We start from the raw sequence: 14,733 nt of genomic DNA on the forward strand, positions 1-14,733 counted from the left end.
CTTAGCGCCACTCTCGCGCTTAGCGTGAGTAAGTGGAATTGGGCTTAGCGCCAGTCTTGCACTGAGCCTGGCTGAAGGCACCTGCTGCGCTTAGCGCACTAATCTCGTGCTTAGCACGCGGCTTTGATGTTGATGCTCTGCCAAATTCTCCTTTGCGCTAAGCACGCTGAAGTTGTGCTTAGCGGTGGATATGCGCTTAGCCCAACTGCTACATTTTGCATTTCAAAACTTAGCCTCTTTTTCACTTGAAAATACACAGATTTCATCATTAAATCCAATGGAAATATTCTAGAGACAGTGTTAACCATAAAACAAGATTTATTTACAAAATTTACTCCAAAATAACCATAAATTGGGGAACTATACAAGCTTTAGAAAATGATTTCTATACAAAAGTTAGTCGTATAATGCAACTAACAAGGATGAAGCTTTAAGTGTGATTCCTTTCTTTTTCTTATCATTCTCCTCATGTTGATTCAGTCTCATTAGTTCCATTTCGTGTTCCTATAACTTTCCAAATAAAGTTGCAAGAGACATGTTAGAAAGATCCCTTGATTCTGTAATAGTTGTTACCTTTGGTTGTCATTCCCTACTTAAACATCTTAGAACTTTATTAATAAGATCCTCATTGGGAAATATCTTTCCTAATGATGCAAGATGATTTACTATGTGTGTGAATCTCTTTTGCATATCATGTATAGTTTCATTTGGATTCATTCTAAACAATTCATATTCATGGGTTAAGGTATTTATTCTAGACCTTTTTACATCTATTGTTCCTTCATGGGTTACTTGTAAGGTATCCCACATATCTTTTGCACTCTTGCAATTTGATACTCTAAAGTATTCATCCATTCCTAAGGTAGATGTAATTATATTTTTGGCTTTTAAATTATATTGTACTAATTTTTTTCTTCCTCATCCCATTGTTCCCTAGGTTTTTCTATAGTTTCATTTCCTGCTACCATAGTAGGGATGTAAGGACCAATTTCTATGGCTTCCAGGATATTTAAATCTATAGCCTCTATGAAAATTTGCATGCGGGTTTTCCAGTAATGAATACCCACGCCATTGAATATAAGAGGCCTATTTATAGAGTTCCCTTCGAGAAATAAAAAGTTTGATGAGACCATAACTATTCTTGAAGTTTCTAAACCTTGTACAAGAATTAAACTCTAATACCACTTGTTAAACAAGTGACCTCAATAACTTAAGAGGGGAGAGGGGTGAATTAAGTTTAAAAAATTTCCCCTAACAAATTTTAATTATCTCTTTAAAAAGGAATATGCAGACTTAATAGAAAAAAAGTAAAGAACAATTTACTTAAAACTTCTTTAAATATGCAAAGTAAAATTAAAATGCAATAAATTAAAGGTGTTTAGGGAAGAGAGAATTACAAACTCAGTTTTATACTGGTTCGGCCACGCCCTATGCCTATGTCCAGTCCTCAAGTAAACCACTTGAGACTTCTACTAACTTTGTAAATCCTTTTACAACTTCTAAACTATCCAAGAATACTCTTCCCCTGTGTTCAGAGAATGTTACAAATCAAGAGACTCATTGTCTCTTGATTAACAACAGTTTATTTTGAAGTACAGAAGAATATTTCTCTCTCTTTTAGAGAAGAATGATACAAGTTGAAGAACTTATAAGAATCCTTAATGATTTTACAAGTGTTTGGCCAAAAGTTTTCTTGTGAGAGGATAGGACAATGAATGTCCTAAAAAACTCTAAAGAATTTTGAATACAAGCCACATATTTATAGGTCTTTGGTGACCTTTCAAAAAACTTGTGAAGAGTTGTAACTTTTCAGAATTATTTAAAAAAAAAAAAAAATCATTGTTAATCGATTACAGATATGTTGTAATTGATTACACAATTATTTTGAGAAGTTATAACTCTTCAGTTTGAATTTCAAAACTTTTCGTGACTGGTAATCGATTACACAATAGTTGTAATCAATTACAAATTTTAAAATTCAAATTCAAATCTTTCTGAAACCTGTTTAAAAACTATTCTTGCTTTTGGTAATCGATTACAGCCTCTGGTAAATCGATTACCAGAGAGAAAAACATATTTTTCAAAATGAAGTACTTACTTAAAAAACTTTGTAAGATATTTTGAAAGCTTAACTTTTAAGGCCAAACCTTTGCAACCTCTTTAAGAGATTCTTTTAACATATAAAAGACTAATTGTTAATCGTTTCTCTTGATTTCTTGATCTTGACTTGAATCAACATTAAATAGCTTTAATCTTTTGGCATCATCATATATGCATCTACATTTGCTACCTTATGCATTAAAGTGTCTTTGCAGATATACCTCTCCAATCACTCGTGCAAGGATGGCCTGAGGTGTTACCATTTGAAAATATTCGTCCACCTGTTCAGATTACTAAGTTCCAGAATTCGGATCTTTACCTGTCTTAAAATATAGTAAATAGCTAATTTAGTCCTAAAATTTATATCTCAATCATTTTAGTCCCTAAAACTACAGAAAACTCAAATAAATCCCTAAAATTCTTCAAGGTTTCATGCAAGTCCCTAAAATTAATCCTTTTTCCCCTCATTTTAGTTCCCAAGTATAGGGACTTAAGTGATAATAATAACAAAAGTTTAAGGACCAAAATGAGAAAAAAGGGTTAGTTTCAGGGACTTAAATGAAACCAAAATGAGAAAAAAGGGGTAAGTTTCAACTTTCAAGATTAAATGAATACAAATTCAGGAACTCAATTAACCATTTTTCGCTCAAAATAATCCATACTACCTGACCGCGGGATTGGAATCACTATTATTCACACTTCGGACACAACAAAAAGCTCTCAACATTGTAAAAAGTATAATTATTTCTTCTCTCATAAGTACTAATAGAGAAATTTCCAACATGCCCTAACCAATCAAATCTTTGAATGATTCATTGATGAGTAAAGAGAACAGAAACTAATTCACAAATTTTGGCCTTTGATGTTGAGAATACCAAATTACTTCACAGTCGATGATTGAAGCACGCTCTAAATTGTTAGATAGGTAAATGATCAACGCATATATTCATACAAATTCAAACATAAGGCAGCTTTCAAGAGAAGAAATTAAAAGGTAACTGGAAACTGCGAGGAATATTAATTCCAATAGTTCATAAATCAATTCCTCTAGATTTCCAATATAAAATGGTTACAATTGTTATTTTGGAGCCATGAGTTTGAACCCTATCATCAGACGCCACTAGCATATAATCGGGTCCATTCCTTCGCTGCAGAGTTCAATGCCACATTTTAATAAAGGGAATATGCAAGTAACATGTTTGATGCCATCATTATCAACTAATTTTTTATATCAAAATAACAAGGAAAAGCATACCTGTTTCGACAGCCTCAGCCTCATTAGATTTCCAATGCTTGGCAATGTTCTCAGAAAGTGGATCATCTGGGTTTGGTGCACTTAATAGAGCTTGAATGCTAGAAGATGCCAACAAACTCATTATTAGTAAATAATACTCTTTCCAATTGATAGCAGGTTGATAAAAGAGTTTCCATTGACTTGCCCCACAACATTCTCCTCATTTTTGCTGCATTCTAGTTGGCCATGTCACGAGCCAAGCACCCCATAATTAAAAAACTAAAGGATCATTTAGTTTCAGAAAACATTTTCTATTTTCACTTTGTCTCCTGTTTTCTGAAGTTTATACAGGATAAAATGAAAACAAAAACATAAATAAAAAATGCTTTTATTGTTTTTACACAAACTTGAAAATAGAAAATAAAATTAAAATCGAAAACATTTTCTCAAAGATACAAAAAATGATTCAGTCTGAAAGGCACAAATAATTATCATATTTTCTCAAAATGTTTTATCAAACAAAAAAGAAATTAATATTCCATTCCATACCAGCAGTGATTAATATAATTTAACAATGTGTTTTCCAGACTTGCAAATTAGTAAGCATATATATATATATATATATATATATGTAAAAGATTGCATGTTTTAGGCAAATTCTACATGAATGCGAGACTGTTGTAACACCAACTACTATTAGGACCGTCCCACTTCAGGATAAATTGGTCCAAGAAAATACATCTAGCAGCCTAAAAGATAACAACATACCTTAGTAGAACAGTGCGGATCTGAAGGGCAGGACTCCACTTATCTTTCAGAATATCAAGACAAATCCTGCCAAGCTACAAATTAAACAAGAACTTGTAAGAGAAAAATAACCACTAAAAAAGAAATGAGAATTTAGGGACAGCAAAATGCACCTTATCAATGTTTGGATGATATATTTTTGTTAGAAACCTAACCTGTGAAAAGCAATGCACATTTAAAACCATCAAAAAGGTATCAAAGCCAATGGAATAAGAGGAAATGGTACAATCACACATCATTTTCAGTTAGAGACGCATAATAAAATATTTTTGAAAAGGGATGAAAAAAGACTTGAGAGAGCCACCATGGAAAACTCAAGTCCTAATTAGATACCCAGAAGATCTGTAGGTACGCCACTTCCCTAAATCGTGCAACTTTCAACAGTATCTCTAAGGCTCAGACCAGATAGGAAAACAAACATTATGAGACCCCAACTTAAGAAGGTAAGATTTCAATTTAAAGGAAATAAAAAAGGCAATATATTATTAATCAATATCAGTTCCAAGTTCTTGGAAGTATGTGATTCTAGTGTGGGGTGATAAGGCCTTGGACTCTAACAATACCTAGCTTTTGTAGTGTCCTCTCAAGGATCTTATCAAATAGCAAACAAGTGGTGCAAGTGGTGATGCTGACATTGTAGTGTTCATCCAGGACTAATCAAAAGGGCTAGTACACAGCCATCCCGCACCTGCACTGGGCCGTGAAGCATGGTGGGTAGTTAGGATCTAATTACAAGGTATGGAACTTGAGTTCCACAATGGAAGTACAAAATTCTGGTGTGGGGTTTAAAAGGCATAGGGCTCTCAAGCTAGAATGGTTGTCTTTTGTGGTGTGGTTCTCCCAACATTCTTATCACAATAACTAAACATCTATAACTACAAGCAATTATACAGATAACACTTTTATAATTTAGTTTCATTTCTTTTTGGTGTATAAGAATTCGGCGGAAACTTAGCACCAAAAGAATACCATGGTGCCATTGGAAAGAATAATATTAAGTATGTACCTTTGGAGCAGCCATTGGATATTCTTCTGGCAAAAATAGTTCTAACTTGAAAACTCCTCCTATTAATACAAACAATAAATATGTAAATCAGTAAAAGCATGAAGTATTGGCATATTTAAGAAAATAATGGAATTATAAATATCATCGTCATCAGAAATATTAAAAGTAAACAAGACAATAACCATCCTTCAAATGCAGAATCAAGAAAGAAGGAACTAACATCTGATCTAAGAAAAAAACTTACTGCTTTACTTCAGTGTTGCAAACAATGTTATCAACATTGACATCCTACTTAGGATTGGGAGGAGGGAAACAAGATTGAAAAACATAGGATTGTAACAAGGATCCTAAGATACTACAAAAAATATATAATATATTTTTAATTATAATACAAAAGTATCATAAATTATATTATAATTAGCTAATAAATATAATCACTAAAATTTAGTCAAAAATAAAATATTTATTTTATAGTTGTTGTATTATTTTATAAATATGTACAAGTATTATTAATATCTCAGTCTATTTTAGAATTTATAAAATTAGGAAAAAATAACAGAAAGTGAATATAACATAAAGATCAAAGAATATAATAAAAGACAGTAGAGAAGATAGCTCTAATAAAGCCAAAAGAACCCAACTTATGAGTTTTAGGGGAAGAAAAAGAAAAAGAAAGAAGATACAGAGAGGTTTTGCCTGATCAGAACCTAACATAGTGGTTGTTGTTCGGTGAGAACAGAAGATACAGAACACAAAAGGAGGCAAAATCTTCCCTTGGTAGACAACAAAACAGAGATGTGCAAATAAGAGAAAGGGTTCTGGGCAAACTGCAATGAAAGAAGAGATAGAATGCAGAGCCCCAAGTCCAAGTCAGGAACTGCAAGGCTGAGATTAGGGTTTTGATCGAAGTAATAAGAGAGGTTGAAGAGGGCAGAGAGATCATTAGACTGAGATGCAATTAGAAAATAGGATATAAAGGTTAAGAAACCGGGTTTGGGCAAACCGGATCATGCAACTCATCCCAGAAAACCAACATTACATGATCGGCAAAATTGCATGATTCCATGATTCTGCTTTGGTCCCACTCCAATCCCTCCCAGGAGGGATCTTATGTGCGATTCATCTTGGTCAAAGGTAGCAAGATTGCGATCCTGCCATCTTATGGTTTAGATTGCGATCTTGACAACATTGATTGCAAATATAACTAACCATAATAAGAATCAACGCAATTCAAAGGAAACCACCCCTCCTCAACAGCTAAACTACAAGTTATCCTTTTCCTTTTTATATTATATTATTTTATCAGGGAACAGTTCAAAAATTCATGATCCTATAAATGTAATCAAGCAGAATAAATGTGAATAAGTGGCCATACCCTTAAAAATGAAAGGTTCTAAACCTTGTAGCTAGATAACCACAGAAAGAGATATAATATAATAATCTAAAAATAAAGAGATGCAGGCAGACAGAAAATTCCTCAACTAGTATTCTATAGTGATTAAACCTCTGCAAGTGACTTCAAAAGGAATGAAAGTAGATATTCCAAATAGAACAAAAATAACCATGAGGATATAAGAACCAATTATTATGATGCAGAGAGAGACCCTTTCCTAAAACCCAGCTTGTAACTGGGGAGAGCCTCCACTACAACACCCAGTCAGTTGGCAACACATTTATTTTTTTGGCTTAAATATGTTTTTCATACCTATAATATATCCCTTTTTTCAGTTTACTACTAAACAATATTTTTTTTTCATTTTACTATCTGACATTTCCAAACTTTTGCTTTTGATAACTGCCGTTAGTCTCGGTCCGTTAAGTGATGACATGACAAGCTAACAAAGTATCACATCAACGGTTAAGTGATGATGTGATAGGCTAACAGAGTGTCACATCATTACTTAATAGACTTAGATTAACGGCGGATATCAAAAGTAAAAATTTGAAAATGTGAGGTAGTAAAATAAAAAAAAGGTAGTAAACTAAAAAAGGAGTATATTACAGATATGAAAAACATATTTAAGCCTTTTTTTTTATCGGCAAATGTAAGCTTTGACACATGCTCTTGTGTCATATACCAGCTGCATATTGCAATTTCTTCTTTATACTCAAATTGTGTTTGGCCTAACTTATTTGGAGCTAAAAAGCTACTTAAAAATTCAAGTTGAAAATAAGAACTTTAATTTAATGTTAAAGCTGCTTGTTAATTCTATAAGTTTTTAAGCTTAAAAGTTACCTTTAAGTTTAAACTTATTGGGTAATGTGTTCTTGAATCTTGGGATTTGAAATAATGGAAAAGGAAAAGTATAAGACAGCTCCTAAACTAGCTTTCTAAAAACCTCAGGTTTTCTTCATTTAAAAAGCTGCCTTTTAAAAAGTTCACTTTCTCAATTCCACTTGTCCAGCTTCTCCTTTTGATAAGTTCGAAATAAACTGGGCCAAAGACTACTTTAAAACAACAAGCAATCAAAAGAGTAGAATCTAGTTTAATAATTGTAAAACCATGTCTTTCAAGTATGAATGCACAACCAAAATTAGCTCCCAACTCTCCGTAGTGGGAACCAGTATATATTTTTACATGAGGAACAAAAGATAATAAAGAGTATGCCCATCAAATGATTTTTTATATTAAATTTACATCTTTTTAATTTCTTCCTTTCTAACCAAGTATTATATGATCTTCAAAACTAAAGATGAACTATAGTTTCTTTACACATGAGAAAAGCACACTATTGAAATTGATCATCTAGATGGTAAGAAAAATAATGTCAACAGACAAAAAAAAAAATATTGGGTACAAACAGTACACACAGAAAACTGCCAGCAAACTTCTATAGTAGGCCACAAATAGAGTAATAGTTTGTTTGGTTTGGCAAGTAAACCACAGGTAGAGTAATAGTTTGTTTGGTTTGACAAGTAGATCAGGAGTAATGGTTTGTTTGGTTTGGCAAATAGGCCACAAGTAGGATAATAGTTTGTTTGGTTTTGCAATTTCCAAACCAAAACCCATTCCTGAACATGATATAATGTTTCAACTTGTTTGGCTACTTTTTATTTGAATCAAGTTTGGTCATGCATGATGATTTGAAGAGAAGCAAAATTTACAAGCATTTAAATTGGGGATTTGGAATATTAGAGAAAACAGCATTAACTTACATTTTATACTCACTTTTCAGGCCACTTCATTTCATATCCATTTAAACCAAATTAATTTCACAAAATCATCAAAAGTAAACCTAGCACATACTCACCCAAACACATACCAAGACAATCAGCATTCGATTAAAAAATAAAAAGTAACAGAACAGAATTTCTGTGGCAGAAAACCATTCCAAGAATACATTTGACTGTAGAACATGATTGCTTACAAAATCTCCATGTACTTCCTAATTCCTAAAAATACCGAAACCAAGAGGATTTTTTTCCCCACATTACTAGTAAGTATAGTTTAAACAGAGATAATATGTTTTTAAGTAGATGAAGGGAGCATAATTATGTTGTCAAACCCAATACTACCTTCATAAGGCGACTGGGTTGGCCCAAGGATCATCACATTGAAATATCGCATATTCTCTTCAGAAGGGGAGGCACTAATTCCTGGTGCTGCATCAGCAGATCATCATAATATCAGAGACTGAGACAATCAAGTAATAAGCAGAATAAAAAATCACAAAACCAAGGTAAAATTATTCATGATATCTTAGAAGACAGAGTTTTTTTTATTTTTTATTTGATGGCATGTTCAAACCCGAACTTTGATGACTTGAGAAGATATCAAGAAACCATAAAACCAAGACACTAAGCAAAGATTAAAAAGTGGACAAATACAATCAATTCAACTTAGGGCGAGCTTATAAACCACTAAAAATCAACTGAGAACAAAATTTCCATATAAATCAACAAATGCAAAGTTCGAATAACAAGTTACCTGGCTCACTGAGCAAACGCTGCGTTTCCTGTTGAGATAGAAAAAGAAAAGAAAAAAAGTGTTCAAAACATTCACAAAGATCAAAATTAAAAAAACAAAAATTTGAAAGACCCAGAACCGCAGTTCATTTCTAACGAAGATCAAAAGCAAAAGGGTAGCTGAATCCCCAATTTTTAACACCAAAGACGCTTGAAAAAAAATTTCCTGCTCGTCGCAACTGAATTTTAGCAAGAGAGAGCAATTTGGCAATCCACACGGTAAAAAGCAGAAAACCCATGAGCGGATTTCGAGTTTCTTTCGTTTTCTCAGCAACCAAACAAATCGATCAGAGAAATTGAAATTGGGGTAACAACAAGGAAATGAGTACGAACCTTGATGATTCTTCGAGGGAGGTTGCTGTTGGCCATTGTCGAGTTCGATTGCAAAACGTGCAATAGGGTTTCTAGAGAGAGAGTTTCTCTCACTGAGACAGAAATGAACAACGCCGAGAGAATCAGCAAACACTCTATTAAAATGATAAAAAGGGGACAAAAAAAAAAGCAACAATTTGTTAAGAGTTTAATAGGCAAAAGGTTTTTACAACCAATTAAAAAATGTTTCTATAATTATAATAATAATAAATTAAAGAGAAAAAATATCGACTTTTCTGTATATTTGTTTTATTGTTGAAAAATAATTTTTATATTTCTTTTAAAAATACTGATTTATCTAAAAAAAGTTAAGAGAACAGGGTGTTGTATGAAATCTTAAATTGGAAAAAACTAATTGAACAAATGATAAACAACCACGGATTTGAAAATTTTAGAAAATACAGTACTAATAACAAAATAATATATAAATGGTTTCACATTAAAAACATCACCTTACACAGCACTAATAACATCACATTAAAGTGGAAAATAACTGAGAAATTATCACAGTAGTAATATATTCACCATTTGCTGAAAATAATGCTGCCTTACATAGCACAATGGGCTTGCATAATAGATCCCTGCATAATGAAAGTAAAGACAATCAGTACATACAATTTAACAAAATCCCTGCATTAACCAAATTCAGATCGAGTAGGGGGTAAAAAAATTGGATTTTTTCGTAAGAACTAAGCTTAATTCATAAGTAACATTTTTTATATATAAAAAATAAAGGCATTCCTATTTTCACCCTTTTGAAATATGAATACGAATTCAAGCACTAAATTGAGTCTTGATATCATAGCAAAGGGTGTTTCCCTTTTTTTTTCTCTCTCTCTCTTTGCTTTCACAACAAAAGAACTCGAGAAGTAAACAAATATATGCAATTGAAGTTTTCTTTGTAGTTTTATTTCTGTTTTTTTTTTCTTTTGTTCCCTTTTATTACCAAAAAACAAATATATGCAATGTTTTTATCTTTGAATGCAATGTTTTCCATTTTGTGAATATCCACCAACGCGGAAAAAGAATGTGGTATCAGAACGACCTTGAGACCAATTTAAAAAAAAACGCAAAAATCAATTATAAGAAAAAGGGGGAATTGATATAATAAAAATAACATTGAGGGGAAAAATTTCAGATGGAAACTTGGAATTATCCAAATTCCAATGACATTAATGCACGACTAAAGAATTTGGTTTGGGTAGACTCAATATGAATCAACCAATAAAGAGTAAAATAGTTCAAAAAGAGCTTAGCAATAGACTAAATTCTCTCAGGAAGAAAAGAGAAAAATAAGCAAAGCTCATAAATTTTAATCAACAACTTTCATAATATGATTTACTTTCGTTTTATTAATTGTATTTTGAACTTATTTTTAGACTTGTAATGGGTTGTTATGACCTTTTATGGTTACTTTATATCTTTTAATTATTAGATTAGTTATTAAGCTTTGAGCCTAATTTAGAGTTATTAGTAGGAGGTATAAATAGACTCCTTAAACATTTGTGGACAGTTTTTTATAAAATTTCATATTAGATATAGTTAAGAAAGAATTTCTCTTTTTGGTCTGTATTTTCATTTTTTGTTTTCATTTCATGTTTTCATTTTCTGAAAACTGTTTTTATTTTTAAAAGATTAGAATTCTGAAAACATGTTTGATTTGATTTCTTGTTTTCTGCTTTCAAGAAATAAAAACACTAAAAATGCATTTTCAAAAGGAAATGTAGTTTTAAATTTGCTTAAAATTACATTACTTGTCACCTCATTTTTATTTTACCCAAAATGAGGTTCCTGGTTTCAACTTAAAACATTGAAAATAAGATTTTATTATTTCCAGTTTTTGATTCGTTTGGGGAAATATTTTCACTGAAAATGAAAACAGAAATTCAACCAAACACATTTTCATCACCATTTTCTATTTTTGACCTTAAGAGAGTATTCTTAGAAAAAATTTTCCCGGCTTCCAGGACCACAGCCATCAGGAAGGATATCTCAGGTATTAGACAACTCAGTGGAGAGAGCCTGTATGAGTACTGGGAGAGATTTAAGAAACTATGTGCCAGTTGCCCCCACCATCAGATTTCAGAACAACTTCTTCTCCAATATTTTTATGAAGGACTCAGTAATATGGAGAGAAGTATGATAGATGCTGCCAGTGGTGGAGCCCTTGGAGACATGACTCCTGCTGAAGCCAGAAATTTAATTGAGAAGATGGCCTCCAACTCCCAGCAGTTTAGTGCCAGAAATGATGCCATAGTCATTAGAGGAGTGCATGAGGTAGCTACAAACCCATCTGCATCATCTGAAACTAAGAAGCTTGAAGGCAAACTGGATGCGTTGGTCAACTTGGTAACCCAACTGGCCTTGAATCAGAAATCTGTACCTGTCGCAAGGGTTTGTGGTTTGTGCTCCTCTGCTGACCACCATACAGACCTTTGCCCTTCCATGCAGCAACCTGGAGCAATTGAGCAGCCTGAAACTTATGCTGCAAATATTTACAATAGACCTCCTCAACCTCAGCAGCAAAATCAACCACAGGAGAGCAATTATGACCTTTCCAGCAACAGATACAACCCTGGATGGAGGAATCACCCTAGCCTTAGATGGTCCAGCCCTCAGCAACAACAACAGCAGCCTGCTCCTTCCTTCCAAAATGCTGCTGGCCCAAGCAGACCATACATTCCTCCACCAATCCAACAACAGCAACAACCCCAGAAACAGCCAACAGTTGAGGCCCCTCCACAACCTTCCCTCGAAGAACTTGTGAGGCAAATGACTATGCAGAACATGCAGTTTCAGCAAGAGACCAGAGCCTCCATTCAGAGCTTAACCAATCAGATGGGACAATTAGCTACTCAATTGAATCAACAACAGTCCCAGAATTCTGACAAGCTGCCTTCTCAAGCTGTCCAAAATCCCAAAAATGTCAGTGCCATTTCATTGAGGTCGGGAAAGCAGTGTCAAGGACCTCAACCCGTAGCACCTTCCTCATCTGCAAATGAACCTGCCAAACTTCACTCTACTCTAGAAAAAGGTGATGACAAAAATTTACCTAACAATTTCTGTGCAGGTGAATCTTCTTCCACAGGTAATTCTGATTTGCAAAAGTAGCACATTCCCCCTCTTCCATTCCCTCCAAGAGCAGTTTCCAACAAAAAAATGGAAGAGGCAGAGAAAGAGATCTTGGAAACATTTAGAAAAGTAGAGGTAAACATACCTCTGTTGGATGCAATAAAGCAAATTCCAAGATATGCCAAATTCTTGAAGGAGCTGTGCACTAATAAGCGGAAGCTTAAAGGAAGTGAACGAATTAGCATGGGCAGAAATGTCTCCGCATTGATTGGTAAATCTGTTCCTTAAATTCCTGAAAAATGCAAAGATCCAGGTACATTCAGCATACCTTGTATTATAGGGAATAGTAAGTTTGACAATGCCATGCTAGATTTAGGAGCCTCTGTTAGTGTTATGCCTCTGTCGATTTTTAATTCTCTATCTCTAGGTCCCATGCAGTCAACTGGTGTGGTAATTCATTTAGCTAATAGAAGTGTTGCCTATCCTGTTGGTTTCATAGAAGATGTCTTAGTTAGAGTTGGTGAACTGATTTTCCCTGTTGATTTTTATATCTTGAATATGGAAGATGGATTTTCTCAAGGATCAGTTCCCATCATTCTAGGCAGACCCTTTATGAAAACTGCTAGAACTAAGATAGATGTTTATGCAGGCACACTGTCCATGGAGTTTGGTGATATAACTGTTCATTTTAATATTCTGGATGCTATGAAATACCCATCTGAAGATCTTTCTGTATTTCGTGCTGAAATAATTGACCATGTTGTTGATGAATACATGACTGATCTTTATTCTAATCTGCATGCCTCTCACTCTTCATGCATTGAGTCTGAAATTGTACTTGATCATATGTCTGAATTTGATGCTGAGAGTGAATCTGAGAGTGATATTGATTGCATGCCTGGTGGTGGTGTTTTACCTCTTGAGATTGATTTTATAGAGTCAGATAGGACTAACCATGTTTCAGGAAGTACACATACCTCTGACTTTCTTTATGAGGTAAAGGCTGAGAAACCATCTCCTTCTACCATTGTCCAGCCGACCACACCAGAATTGAAGCCTCTGCCATCAAATTTAAAATACGCTTACTTGGATGATAGCAAGAGTTTTCCAGTGATTATATCTGCCTCCCTTGCTGATGAGCAAGAGGAGAAGTTGTTGTCAGTTCTCAAGAAGCATAAGAAGGCTATAGGCTGGACCCTGGCGGACATTCCTGGTATTAGCCCATCCACATGTATGCATCGAATAAATTTAGAGGATGGAGCTAAACCAGTAAGACAACCACAGAGAAGACTCAACCCGGTGATTCTTGATGTAGTGAAGAAGGAGATAACCAAGCTTTTGCAAGCTGGAATCATTTATCCTATCTCCGACAGCCAATGGGTGAGTCCCGTCCAGGTAGTCCCGAAAAAGACTGGCCTCACAGTGATCAGAAATGAGAAGGAGGACCACATTCACCTGCCCCTTCGGCACTTTTGCTTATAGGAGGATGCCTTTCGGCCTATGCAATGCCCCTGGTACCTTCCAGCGGTGCATGATTAGTATTTTCAGTGCTTTTTTAGAAAATTGCATAGAGGTGTTTATGGATGATTTCACTGTATATGGATCCTCTTTTGATGGTTGTTTGAATAGTTTGGAAAAAGTTTTGAATAGATGCATTGAAACTAACCTTGTTCTAAATTTTGAAAAATGTCATTTTATGGTTGAGCAAGGTATAGTTTTAGGCCACATTATTTCCAATAAGGGTATTGAAGTAGATCCTGCAAAAATTTCTGTTATTTCACAATTGCCTTACCCCTCTTGTGTGCGAGAGGTGCGATCTTTTCTTGGTCATGCAGGATTCTACAGGCGCTTTATAAGGGATTTTAGCAAAGTAGCCCTTTCACTGTCTAACTTGTTGCAAAAGGAGGTGGAGTTTGACTTTAATGACAGATGCAAAGAGGCTTTTGATTGCCTCAAAAGAGCGTTGACTACCACCCCCATCATCCAGGCACCCGATTGGACAGCCCCTTTTGAGCTTATGTGTGATGCATCAAATTATGCATTGGGGGCTGTCCTTGCTCAGAAAATTGATAAATTGCCCAGGGTGATATATTATGCTTCTAGGACTTTAGATGCTGCCCAAGCAAATTATACTACTACTGAGAAAGAGCTTCTAGCCATAGTTTTTGCTCTTGAA

At 34.2% G+C, this 14,733-nt stretch overlaps 1 protein-coding gene and 1 non-coding gene across 2 annotated transcripts; both read right to left on the reverse strand.

The window, feature by feature from the left end:
• Positions 1-2,994: 2,994 nt before the first annotated feature.
• LOC100804355 (ubiquitin-conjugating enzyme E2 36) lies at positions 2,995-9,599 on the reverse strand. Its single transcript, XM_003555296.4, has 8 exons — positions 9,447-9,599; positions 9,076-9,103; positions 8,664-8,750; positions 5,148-5,206; positions 4,255-4,296; positions 4,103-4,176; positions 3,356-3,453; positions 2,995-3,248 (listed from the first exon to the last, which is right to left on the reverse strand). The coding sequence occupies exons 1-8, from the start codon at positions 9,480-9,482 to the stop codon at positions 3,211-3,213; spliced, it is 462 nt and encodes a 153-aa protein (XP_003555344.1). The 5' UTR covers positions 9,483-9,599; the 3' UTR covers positions 2,995-3,210.
• Positions 9,600-11,459: 1,860 nt separating this feature from the next.
• On the reverse strand, positions 11,460-11,566 carry LOC112998648 (small nucleolar RNA R71). The gene has a single exon (XR_003263742.1). It is a non-coding gene; the product is annotated as a small nucleolar RNA R71 (small nucleolar RNA).
• Positions 11,567-14,733: the final 3,167 nt, after the last annotated feature.

Source organism: Glycine max, chromosome 12 (genome assembly GCF_000004515.6).
Source record: "Glycine max cultivar Williams 82 chromosome 12, Glycine_max_v4.0, whole genome shotgun sequence".
NCBI lineage: Eukaryota > Viridiplantae > Streptophyta > Magnoliopsida > Fabales > Fabaceae > Glycine > Glycine max.